The 13630-nt window shown below is 41.5% G+C and overlaps 1 protein-coding gene across 1 annotated transcript in view; it reads left to right on the top strand.

The window, feature by feature from the left end:
• TPGS2 (tubulin polyglutamylase complex subunit 2) overlaps window positions 1-13630 on the top strand; it is a 58138-nt gene that overhangs the window by 14421 nt on the left and 30087 nt on the right. Inside the window, exon 2 of the mRNA XM_082639981.1 lies at window positions 2284-2363. Within this exon, the coding sequence (XP_082496107.1) occupies window positions 2284-2363 (80 nt within the window). The remainder of the gene's footprint in view (window positions 1-2283; window positions 2364-13630) is intronic.

The following is a 13630-nucleotide window of genomic DNA, read 5'->3' as shown; positions in this document are numbered from 1 at the left end:
GTCAGGAGCCCAGGTAACACCCTGGACCTGCAGTTAGCATCTGAAGTAAGGGCAGTTTTGTGGGACTGAGCTCTTAACCCGTGGGATCTGATGCCTTCTCCTGGTAGATAGCATCAGGATTGTGTTGAATTGTAGGACACCCAGCTGGTGTCTGAGAACTGCTTGGTGGTGAGGGGAAAACCTCCCTTCATGTTGGAATTAGCTACTAAGGCAACATGGTAGCAAAAGCATTAGGCTTGGTATCTGAGGCTGTGGTCAGAGATTTAGTTCTGTGAGATTATTTAGTATTGCTGAGCCTGTTTCCTTATCTTTAAAATAAAGTCACGATGCCTGCTTCACAGGATTGTTGAAAGAGTAAACGAGATAACTCATACCAGTTCCCAGAAGTAGAGCATTATACAAATGGAATTTATTGTGCGTCCCTCTCTTCCTCGTCCCCGACACCTCCTCCTTATCAGTGCTGAAGTATTGGGTAGCGGAGTCTCTGCAGTGGGTACTTCCTAAGCAACTTGTTATATGAAAGTTCTTAAAGTCAGTATGTTGACCCGTTGTCCTATCCCGGAGGTGTTCAGAGGTTGAAAGTGAAATGTTCTCATCTGAAGTGTATCACAGCAATTCTGTCTGAGCCTGTAGCCCCTCCACGTAGGTCTGTTATAACCTGAAGAATGGTGTGTTGTGTCTGTCTCAGCTTATTGATAGTGATGCTGTTGGCTAGGAATACCTGAGGCACTCACCTAGGTCTGTACTACTTGGATGAGCTCTACAGACATTTCCCGGTCTGGAGCTGATGTTGTGGCTGGACCAGCCATTGTGGTTTTTATTATGATTGAAGATACACCTCAGCAACAACTGTCAGGGAACTTTGAAAAAATTTTTTTATTACACACAGGTCCTGGAGGATACATGGTATGCCCAGGGCCACACAGCCAGGTAGCTGGGAGTAAGCAAGCAGAGCTGGGTCTTTGTCTTTATTAGGGTCCCAGGACTTGGTGTCTGGGGTTTTGTGGGTTCACTCTTTATTGGTGAATTTAAAACATAAGAGCAAGAATTAGGGCATGAGAAGGGAAAAGGTGGGTGACCACTCAAGTGGTCAGTTACCCAGGGCTTTCTAAAGGGGAACTTCATGGGTGGGGGTGGCCTGGTTCCTTACCTAGTTACTTAGTTAGTAGCTGTGTCATACAGCTGGCAATTTGTTTATTCAAGATGGATGTATTTGAAATGGATGCCTCAGCAAAGCTTAATGTCAGGCACTTACATTAGCTGTGTGTCCTCTTGCAACCCTAGACACTAGATTGCCCTGTGAGTATAGTCAGATGACATCCCTATGTAACCAGCTGGTCTGTTGGCAAGGAATTCTGTATTCTTCTGTCCCACTGCAGGTGGAGCGGTAGGTTGCTAAGACTGATTAAAGCTATAGACTCTGCATTTGCATAGGATTAGTGCTTTAAAGGGCTGTGCCAAGGGGCATGTAGTGACTTCTGCACATGCTCTTCATTTCTCAACTAGACCCATACTTGGAGTCAGAGGCTTGGCTTTGTGGCTTTACCTCTCAGGCTCAGTGTCCTTGCTGTAAAATTGAATAATGACATTTATTAGTCACTATCTTGGCTCTCATGGGACAGTGCCAAATAGGACCACCCTTGAAGGGACAAGACAGTGTCTTCCATCCTAACCAATCATGGGGATAGCAAGGACTCACCCCAGGTCAAATGGCTTGAAGCTCACAGTGGTTTTCTACTACAGTACCATGCTTCCCAACATATTAGGAAGAACACTGAACAGAAGGCAGAAAAAAAATTGTATATGTGGTACTTTTTGCTTTTCCAAAGCACCTTCCTTTCTGTTTCCTCTGCTTCGCTTGTCAAGGAAAGTATTATTGTAATTCTTGTCTTACTAAATGCAAAGGGAAGTGAGCACTCATGTAAGGTTACTCAACTAGTGAATGCATAAAGCAAGACTAGGATAGGTGGAGTCCAGAATTCTTAGCTGGTATATTGGACTATTGCTGCATCCCAAGATTTGAGCCTTCTGAAAACTTAAGGGAAACTTTATGATGCATCGAAAGGATACTGGCATAATTATTACCAGGAAGACTACATGGTCTTAGGTTATGGGACCAAGTGCCTTTGAAGGACCAATTTCTTTTATCACAGGGGTAATAAATGCTCCTCAGAGGGATCTGGTATTCCTAGAGCAGTCTTCAAGAGTTAGTCAACCTCTGGTGTAGAAATACGTGAGAATGGACCAACTGCAACTCTACAGACTCTCTCTTTCCTCTTTCAGAATCATCCCCAGGTGTGACAGAGGTGACCATCATAGAAAAGGCGCCTGCTGAACGTCATATGATCTCTTCATGGGAACAAGTAAGTGTTGCCCTGTTGAATCCTCACCTCCCAACAAAGGGAGGTCAACTCAAATGCCCCTGAGAAGGAAAGATTGGACAGGAAACCTATTCTTATCTCAGGCCACAGCCACCTTCAAGGTAGAGTTCACCTTTCTCTCTTTTCCTGTTCAGGCCATTTAACACTCCCTTCCATTCCATGCCATCTCCCCAACACAGAGCAGCTCCTCTGAGCCTGTCGTATGGAGTCAGTGGAACGTTTGAAGTTGCGTATACAACAAAGCTGGAAATCCAGCAAGGAAAGGAAGAATTAAATATTAATAAGCGTGCGGGGCAGAACGTGGTTAAATGTTGCAGAGAAGTATCAATACTACCCAGATTAATAGCGAATGCTTTCCAACCCTCCTCTGAAGTTCCATTCATTCATTTATTCAATAAACGTTTTAAGCCCCTAAAATGGGCCAGGCATTGTGCTTGATGATGAGTCCTGGAGAGTCAGTGATAATCAAAAAAGAGCACAGTGTCTTACCTCTTGATCTTACTGTCTAAGGCACAGTATAAGTCATTCCAAATATAATTACAAAGCAGATCAAGTTCTGTGAAAGAGAGGTAAAGGGAGCATTGTCAGGAGGCCTGACCTAGTCTGGAGGTTGAGAAACGTTTTTCCCAAAGAAGTTATGAGAAGTTGTTAACCAGATAGGTGAGATCTGGGAATAAGGGGCTTTTAGCCTGTGTGAAGGCTTCAAGATAGGAAGGATTACATTTTTCCAGAGCATAAAGAAGGTCTATGTGGCTAGAGCACAGGAGAACAAGGGAGAGAGGTTGACAAGGACCAGGACATGCAGGGCTTCGTAGATCATCAGGAATTTGTTCTTTATCTTGGGAGAAAAGGGGAGCCACTGAAATGTTTTAAGTAGAGATGTCAGATTTCTGCTTTGGAAAATCACTATGGCTGAGTAGCAGCAAGTGGATTTGACTAGGGGGCAAGAAGTTACCTTGCCATTTAGTGAGTGCTGCTAACACATATCAGATAAGTTGTTTCATTTAACCCTCAAAATAATCCTGCAAGATAGGCGTTGATAACTCTGTGTTACAGATGAAGGAACTGAGGGTCAGAGAGGTCAAAGAATTGGTCCTGGGCCACATAGCTACCAAGGGGCAGAGCCTGAATGTGAACTCAGTTGTCTGCCTCTAAGCACATGCGCTTTCTGCTCTGGCAGACTGCCCCCTCCTATAGAGGGCGACACTATGGCAGCCTTGCCCTAGCCAGCCAAGCAGCCCACAGGTATGTGGACATGTTCAGTCCCTGCCAACAGCGCTCACTCTCCCAGGGCTTAGCCAGTAGCAGCTTCACTGGAATCTCAGTAACTGGTAATCAAGGTTTCTCTCCATGACCTCGGCTCAGCAGCACCTCAGCGTTTATCATGGGCTCACTCAACTCCCACTCCCATTTTCACTCACAGCGCATGAGAGAAAATGGAATTCCAGGGCAACGTCTATCTGTTAAACTCTTACTGGCTGATGAGTCCTGGTGCAGCTGTGGCTATGCCAGCCTGGCCTGTTGACATTGTTGATTACATCCCTCCTGATCCTTAGCAGGCTTAAGTCAGCCCTTTAGGGAGAACTGCCTCGGGACTCTTTTTAAGAATAAGATTCTGAGGTGTTTCTGTCTGTTGAAGAGGAGACTCCTGGCTTAGAAACCCAGTCATAGACCTGGATGGGAGAATGAGAGGACAGGAATGCATTGTCTGGGGTGGAACACCATTAAGGCTGTGGCATATTATGTCACTTATTTATTGAGATAATTTCTGAGGCATATTCTTCCTGTGTCTTATAGCAGATATTCCCTAGAATTCTCTAAGATGACTTCACCCATTTGTTCCAGTTTTACTTACGATATTGTAGCTTATTCATTGGAAGTATGCTTTCCATGTCTGCTTTTCATGGCTAGAGTCTACATCCGATGTCATTGGGATCTAATCTGCCTCCTGGACAAGACAACTTTTTTGGGTTCCCATTTAGCTTAGACTGACATTGAGGAGAATACAGTTGTAGAGCTGAGTAAATAGTCATCAGCAGTCAGAAAGAATTAAAGGGCACGCACGAGAGAAAGAGATTTTTAACTAACTGAGATAGCCAATGGAACATTTTCTTCAGACATATTCAGTTGGGGGAAGTTTTGTGAAAGCACCTACAATAATAAGATACATAGATTTGAATATCTCAGACCTAAGTACAGTAAAATATGCCATATCTGAAGTATCAGTACAAACAGTATTAGGATCAGTAACGTAAAAATTCACTTGAGCAGTTGGCATGTCTGAGCTTTATGAAGGGCTATGAGAGGTGCTTGAAAGCTAACATATGAACACAGACGATAGGAGTTTTGGATGGGTACTTTTATGTTTTTATATAACACTTTTTCTGATTATACTAAACAAAAAAAATGGTGACCATAGAAAATTTGGAAAATACAAAAAATGATTTTTAAAAATGAAAAGTCCTATAGGGTCTTACCACTTAGGAGGTAACCGCTGTTAGTGTGATTTTAGCTGTGGGTGGGGGGTGGGTAATGGGTAGTGGTCCAGGAACCCCCCTAAGAGCCCGTGAATGGAAAGTGGTTCATGGACTCCTTGAAATATGTGTTAATTTATGAAGTATGTACATTTTTCTGTGGAAAGATCTTCAGGTTCTGAAAGGGGCTCATAACCCCATAAACCTTAAGAACATGTTTTTGTATGATTTTTTTTTTTACATTCAAACTAGAGGCAATATACTATGTGCCGTTTTGTCACTTAAGCAACGGAGAGCAGAACTTTTGGTCTGAAACTCACCCACCCCACTTCTTCACCCGAGGGTTAACTGAAGAGCACCTTTCCACAGGAGCAAGCTAGGCAGGGCCCCTCTGGCTCGTGCCTGCTCCCAGAAGTACCTGTACCAGAGGAGCAGGAGGGTCCCAAGGAGCTGGTAAGTCCCTTCTCTAGGGGACTGACCCTTGAGAACTGTGTCCTTGGAGACGGCCCAGCCAGAGCACAGCCATCATGTGGTAAACCTGCTGTCTACAGCTGCATCTATATAGCCAGATAATATTTTTTTCCTTCCAAGAAGAGGCCCACTGCCTCTGCCCTGCCCTCTGGGAAGCCCACTGAGATAAGATAATAGTAAGGCTATGGAGGCACTGATGTGAGGAAAACAGCCTAGAGTAGGAGTCTTGTGCCAGCTCAGGCCCTTGGCTAAATATCATAACTTCTCTGTGTCCCCTGTTCATCATCCATAAAATAAGTGGTTTGACATTAGTGTTATTTTTTTTTAATTTTACTGAAGTATAGTTGATTTACAATGTTGTGTTAATTTCTGCTGTACAGCAAAGTGACTCAGTTATACATATATATTCTTTTTCAGATTCTTTTCCATTATGGTTTATAACAGGATATTGAGTATAGTTCCCCTGTGCTGTACAGTAGGACCTTGTTGTTTATCCATCCTAGATACACTAGTTTACATCTGCTAATCCCAAACTCCCAGTCCTTCTCTCCCCACTTGCCTCCCCCCTTGGTAGTCTGTTCTCTATGTCTGTGAGGCTGTTTCTGTTTCATAGATATGTTCATTTGTGTCGTATTTTAGATTCCACATATAAGTGATACCATATGGTATTTGTCTTTCTTTTTCTGACTGATATGATAATCTCTAGGTCCATCCACATTGCTGCAAATGGCATTATTTCATTATTTATGGCCAAGTAATATTCCATTGTGTGTATGTATGTGTATGTCTGTCTCTCTATATATATATAGAGAGAGAGACACACATACACACCACATCTTCTTTATCCATTCATCTGTCAGTGGACATTTAGGTTGTTTCCATGTCTTGGCTATTGTAAATCATGCTGCTCTAAACATAGGGGTGCATGTATTGTTTGAATTATATTTTTGTCAGCGTATATGCCCAGGAGTGGGATTGCTGGATCATATGGCAACTCAATTTTTAATTTTTTGAGGAATCTCCATACTGTTTTCCATAATGGCTGCACCAATTTACATTCCCACCAGCAGTGTAAGAGGGTTCTCTTCTCCACCCCCTCTCCAACATTTATTATTTGTAGACTTTTTTTTTTTTTAATTTTTGGCTGCATTGGGTCTTTGTCGCTGCGCGCTGTCTTTCTCTAGTTGCGGCAAGTGGGGGCTACTCTTCGTTGTGGTGCGCGGGCTTCTCATTGCGGTGGTTTGTCTTGTGGAGCACGGGCTCTAGGCGCGTGGGCTTCAGTAGTTGTGGCACGCAGGCTCAGTAGTTGTGGCTCACGGGCTCTAGAGCACAGGCTCAGTAGTTGTGGCACACGGGCTTAGTTGCTCCGCGGCACGTGGAATTTTCCCAGAACAGGGCTTGAACCCCTGTCCCCTGCATTGGCAGGCGGATTCTTAACCACTGCGCCACGAGGGAAGCCCTGGAGACTTTTTGATGATGGCCATTCTGACCAGTGTGAGGTGGTACCTCATTGTAGTTTTGATTTGCATTTCTCTAATAATTAGTGATGTTGAGCAGCTTTTCATGTGCCTATTGGCCATCTGTATGTCTTCTTTGGAGAAATGTCTATTTAGGTCTTCTGGCCGTTTTTCGATTGGGTTGTTTGTTTTTTTGTTATTGAGTTGTATGAGCTGTTTGTATATTTTGGAAATTAAGGGCTGTCAGTTGCATCATTTGCAAATATTTTCTCCCAGTCTGTAGGTTGCCTTTTCATTCTGTTTATGGTTTCCTTTGCTGTGCAAAAGCTTGTAAGTTTGATTAGGTTCCATTTATTTATTTTTGCCTTTATTTCTATTGTTTTGGGAGGCTGACCTAAGAAAACATTGGTACGATTTATGTCAGAGAATGTTTTGCCTATATTCTCTTCTAGGAGTTTTGTGGTGTCATGTCTTATATTTTTAAGTCTTTAAGCCATTTTGAGTTTATTTTTATGTATGGTGTGAGGGTATGTTCTAAAATCATTGGTTTACATGTAGCTGGCTATCCCACTTTTCCAACACCACTTGCTGAAGAGACTGTCTTTACCCCATTATATATTCTTGCCTCCTTTGTTGAAGATTAATTGTCTGCAGGTGTGTGGGTTTATCTCTGGGCTCTCTATTCTGTTCCATTGATCCATATGTCTGTTTTTGTTCCAGTCCTATGCTGTTTCGATTGCTATAGCTTTGTAGTATTGTCTGAAGTCTGGGAGGGTTATGCCTCCTGCTTTGTTCTTTTTCCTTAGGATTGCTTTGGCAATTATGGGTCTTTTATGGTTCCACATAAATTTTAGGATTATTTGTTCCAGTTCTGTGAAAAATGTCATGGGTAATTTGATGGGGATCACATTGAATCTGTAGATTGCTTTGGGTGGTATGGCCATTTTAACAATATTAATTCTTCTAATCCAAGAGCATGGGATATCTTTCCATTTCTTTGAATCATCTTCAATTTCCTTTACTAGTGTTTTGTAGTTCTCAGCATATAAGTTTTTCACCTCCTTGGTGAGGTTTATTCCTATTTTTTTTTTGGATGCGATTTTAAAAGGGACTGTTTACATTCCCTTTCTGATATTTCATTGTTAGTGTAAAGAAATGCAACTGATTCCTGTATGTTAATCTTGTATCTTGCTACCTTGCTGAATTCGTTTATCTGTTCCAGTAGTTTTTATTTGGAGTCTTTAGAGTTTTCTATATATAGTATCGTGTCATCTGCATATAATGACACTTTTACCTCTTCCCTACCAATTTGAATACCTTTTATTTCTTTTTCTTGTCTGATTGCTGTGGCTAGGACTTCCAATACTATGTTGAAGAGAAGTGGTGAGAGTGAACATCCTTGTCTTGTTCCAGAATTTAGCAGGAAAGCTTTCAGCTTTTCACCATTGAGTATTATATTGGCTGTGGGTTTTTTGTAAATAGCTTTTACAGTAAGTCCCCTACATATGAACAAGTTCCATTCCAAGAGTGAGTTCGTAAGTCCAATTTGTTCATAAGTTCAACAAAATTAGCCTAAGTACCCAACTAACACAATCAGATATATAGTACTGTACTATAATAGGTTTGTAGTACTTTTCACACAAATAATACATACATAAAAAACAAACACAAAAAATAAAGAAAACATTTTTATCTTACAGTACCTTGAAAAGTAAAGTAGTACAGTACAACAGCTGGCATATGGGGCTGGCATTGAGTGAACAGGCAAGAAGAGTTACTGACTGGAGGAGGAAGAGGAGGTGGGAGATGGTAGAGCTGAAGGATCATCTGCAATAGGAGATGAGGGCAAGCTGCAATTTCACTCATACCTGATGCTGATGGCACAGGTTCTGGCTTTTTGCTGGATTCAATTCTATCCACCTTCTTGAAAAAATGATTCAGTGATGTCTGGATAGTACCTCTTTTTTTCTCGTCATAGATGGCCCAGTAGCACTGGATTGCATTCTGAATGGCTCCTGCAACCTTTGTGTACCATTCTATGTTCGGGCCCCATGCCTCAAAAACTAACAGTGCCTCCTCACATAGAATAATTTATGTGATTGGACATGCAAATGCATGTTTGCATCTTTGAAAGTTCGCAACTTGAAGGTTCATATGTCGGGGACTTTCTGTATTATGTTGAAATATGTTCTCTCTGTACCCACTTTGGTAAGGGTTTTTAATCATAAATGGATGTTGAATTTTATCAAATGCTTTTTCTTCATCTATTGAGATGATCATGTGGTTTTTGTCTTTTGGTATGTGGTGTATCATGTGGTTCAAAACACACAAATCACATTGATTGATTTGTGTTTGCTGGAACCATCCTTGCGACCCTGGGATGAATCCAACTTGGTTGTGGTGTATGATATTTTTTATGTGTTGTTGGATTGGGTTTGCTAATATTTTGTTGATAATTTTTGCACCTATATTCTTCAAAAATATTGGCCTGTAATTTTCTTTTTTTGTAGTGTCTTTGTCTGGTTTTGATATCAGGGTCATGGTAACTTCCTAGAATGTCTTCAGGAGTGTTCCTGCCTCTTCAGTCTTTTGGAAGAGTTTGAGAAGGATCAGTATAAGTTCTTCCTTGTATGTTTGGTAGAATTTGCCTGTGAAGCCATCTGGCCCTGGACTTTTGTAGGGAGGTTTTTTTTCATTATTATTACAGATTCTATTTCACTTCTAAGCATCAGTCTGTTCAAGTTATCTGTTTCTTCTTGATTCAGTTTTGGTGGGCTGTATGTTTCTAGACAGTTGTCCATTTCTTCTAAGTTGTCAAATTTCTTGATGTATAATTGTTCATATAATTGATATATAATTATTCGCTTATAGTTTTTTTGTATTTCTGAGGTATCAGTTGTGATTTCTCCTCTTTCATTTCTTATTTTGTTTATTTGAGTCTTCTCTCTTTTCTTCTTGGTGAGCCTGGTCAGAGATTTGTCAATTTTCTTTGCCCTTTTGGAGAACCAGCTCTTGGTTTTTATTGAGTTTTTTTTCTATTGTTTTTTAATCTCTATTTATTTCCTCTCTGAACTTTATTAGCTCCTTACTTCTGCTGACTTTAGGTTTTGTTTTGTTCTTATTTTTCTAATTCTTTTAGATGTTGGGTTAGGTTGTTTATTTGAGACTTTTCTTGTTTCTTAAAGGCCTGTGTTGCTATGAAATTCACTCTAAGAACTGCTTTTGCTGCATCCCATAGATTTTGTATAGTTGTGTTTTCATTGTCATTAGCCTCAAGGTATTTTTTAATTCCTTCTTTAAATTAATCATTGACCCATTGGTTTGTAAATAGCATGTTGTTTAGTCTCCATGTCATTGTGGTTTTTTGTCATTTCTTTTTCTGTGTCGATTTCTAGTTTCATGCTGTTGTGGTCAGAAAAGATGCTTGAAATAGTTTCTATATGCTTGAATTTGTTGAGGCTTGTTTTGTGCCCTAGTGTGTGGTCAATCTTAGAGGATGTTCCATGTGCACTTGAAAAGGATGTGTGTTCTGCCTTTTTGGGATGTGATGTCCTGAAAACATCAATTAAGTCCAACTGTGCTATTGTATCAGTTAAGATCTCTGTTGCCTGGTTGAGTTTCTGTCTCAAAGGTCTTTCCATTGATGTGAGTGTATTCCCATCAATTTCTCGCTTTATGTCTGTTAGTAATTTTTTATGTATTTGGGTGCTCCTATATTGAATGTATATATGTTGATGAGTATAATATCCTCTCCTTGTATTGATCCTTTTATAATTATATACTGTCCTTCTTTATCTTTCCTTATAGCCTTTGTTCTAAAGTCTATTTTGTCTGATGTGAGTAGTGCAACCCCGCTTTCTTGTCATTTCTGTTTGCATGAAATATCTTTTCCACGCCCTCACTTCAATGTTTGTGTGTCCTTTGCCCTAAAGTGGGTCTCTTGTAGGCAGAATAATGTAGGCTCTTGCTTTTTTAATCCAATAGACCACTCTGTGTCTTTTGACTGGAGAATTTAGTCCATTGACATTTAAGGTAATTATTGATAAATACGTATTTATTGCCATTTTAAACTTTATTTTCCCGTTGCTTTTATATTTCTTCTTTGTCCCTTTCTTTTTGTTTTTCCTTTTGTGTGTGGTTTCATGAATTTCTTTTGTATTATACTCATGTTCTCTTTTTTTTTTGGTTTTTTTTAATCCATTGCATGTTTTTGCTTTGTGATTGCCCTGTTTTCAAGTATGTTAATCACTTCCTATATCTACTTGCCTTATTTTTTAATCTATTTTAATTAATTATTTATTCATTTATTTTGGCTGCATTGGGTCTTCGTTGCTGCACATGGGCTTTCTCTAGTTGTGGCGAGGGGGGGTACTCTTCGTTGAGGTGCGCAGGCTTCTCATTGCGGTGGTTTCTCTTGTTGTGGAGCACGGGCTCTAGGCGCACAGGCTCAGTAGTTGTGGCTCACAGGCTCAGTAGTTGTGGCTCACGGGCTCTAGAGCGCAGGCTCAATAGTTGTGGCAAGCGAGCTTAGTTGCTCTATGGTATGTGGGATCTTCCCAGACCAGGGATCAAAACCATGTCCCCTGCATTGGCAGGTGAATTCTTAACCACTGCGCCACCAGGAAAGTCCCTCTACCTGCCTCAGACTGGTAGTCATATAGGTTCAAACACATTCTAGGAAAAAAAAATCTATATTTTATTACTCTTCTCCCCCACATTTTATGATTTTGATCCTCTTTTACATCTTCATTTTCATTCTTTTGCTGTTCATTGTGGTTATCATCACTTTCACAGAAGTTTTTTTGATTTTTTGTTTTAATCAGTGTACTGGGTTATTTAAGTGATGTACTCTTTCCTGTAGATTCTTACTTCTTTTCTATTTAGAGAAGACCTTTCAATATTTCCTTTAGGGTAGGTTTAGCATTGCTGTATTCTTTTACTTTTGCTTGTCTTTATCTCTTCTATTCTAAATGATAATTTGGCTGAGTATAGCATCCTAGGTTGCAGTTTCTTCCTGTTCAGGACTTTGAATATATCTTGCTACTCCCTTCTGGCCTGCAACCTTTCAGCTGATAGCCTTATGGGGGTTCCCTTGCAATTAACTTTTTGTTTTCCTCTTGCTGCCTTTAGAATCCTCTCTATCTTTAACTTTTGTCATTTTTATTATAATATGTCTTGGTGTAGGTCTGTTTGCGTTTACCTTGTGTGGGACTGTCTGTGCTTCCTTTACCTGGATATCTGTTTCCTTCTTTAGGCTTGGGAAGTTTTCAGCCATAATTCTTCAAATACATTTTCAATCCCCTTTTCTCTTTCTTCTCCTCTGGGATCCCTATTATTTGTAGATTAGCATGCTTTATATTATCCCATAGGTGTCTTGTATTGCTTTCATTTCTTTTCATTTAGTTTTTTGTCTGCTCTTCTAATTGGGTGATTTCCATTATTCTATCTTCCAAATCACTTATTCATTCTTCCACATTATTCATTCTGCTATTCATTACCTTTAGCTCAGCTTTCATCTCGGCGAATGAATTTTCTAATTTTTCTTGGCTTCTCCTTATAGTTTCTACAGTAGTTCCTTTTTATATTAATCTGCATTTCTATCAATAGTCCTTCTTAATTCCTTCAGTATTTTTATTATCTCCTTTTTGAACTCAGTGCCTATTAGACTGAAGAGGTCTGTTTCATTGTTTGTCCTTTCAGGGGAATTCTCTTGATCTTTTATTTGGGAGTGGTTCTTCTGCTTCATTTTACTTCTATTTCTCTTGCTCTATGAGTTTAGGAGACACAATTATCTACTGTGGTCTTGGAGGGCTATTTTTATGTGGGAGTATCCCTGTATAGCCTGTGTGGGTGTAATATTTTTTGGTGCGAGAGCTGTTCTTAGTGTGGATGTCTGCCGCCTCTTTCCCTAATATGTGCTGGCCATTATCCCCTTGATAGGAGGAGTGACTGGTGTTATGGTGACCAGAGCCTGCACTGGATATTGAGTGGGGCCTCCTCTTTGCTCTGTGGTTGTCACTGCCCTGTCAGGGGCCGGGTCTATTCCCTAGTTGTTGGAGTAGAAACCCCCAGATCCATTTCCGAGCTGCATTTATGAGCTGCAGTGCGAGATAGAGGGGATTGGAGCGCTCCCACTGGGAGAGGAGCCACTAATTATTCCTCTGCCAGAGCTGTTTGCCAGTGAGCGTGCTTTGTTGTATCACCTGTCACCTGCTGTGCGGGCTCACAAAATACACTGCTGTTGGCACTGCCTTCGGCCCGCCTCAACCTTGAGAATGCCGTCTCAACCCTGGGAATCCCGTCTCAACCTTGGTGTCCCTCAGACATTGTTTTCACAAGGCCACCAGTGCAGATCCACCAAAGTCAGGTCCCAGGACCTCATTAGTCACACATTTGGACCCGCTGTGGGAGCTATGGAAGCAGCTCAGACACTGGCCCAGCCCAGCCCCGCCATGCGCGTGCCCACAAAGCCCACAGCAGCTAAGCCAGAGCCATCCCAGCGCTAGGCACACCTGCTGTCTACTCAGATGTCCTGCAGGCACTAAATTTACAAAGCCAGTGGCGGAGGTGTAAATCTGTGGCTCGCACAACCTCGGGGTGAGATTTCAACCCTACTTCCTAAGGTGCATGGCCCCTGGGGCTCAGCTATTGTTTCAGCCCCACCTCTGTGAGTGGGCAACCCGCTGGCATATGCTCCCAGTGCCCCCGAGGCAGCAGCTGGGGGCTCTCACAGAGCCCGCGGAGGCGGGGCCGGCACATGGAGAAGGTGGCTGTAATGGCAGCCCCGCCCCTCCCTTCATGCACCACTTAACAATGGCGCTTCGCTTCTGTGGCAGGCCCAGGCTTT

The sequence above is a fragment of the Mesoplodon mirus genome (assembly GCF_964341445.2).
Source record: "Mesoplodon mirus genome assembly, chromosome: 13".
Classification (NCBI taxonomy): Eukaryota; Metazoa; Chordata; class Mammalia; order Artiodactyla; family Ziphiidae; genus Mesoplodon; species Mesoplodon mirus.
The sequence above is the reverse complement of the archived record's forward strand: the minus strand, read 5'-3'. Positions and strand labels throughout refer to the sequence as shown.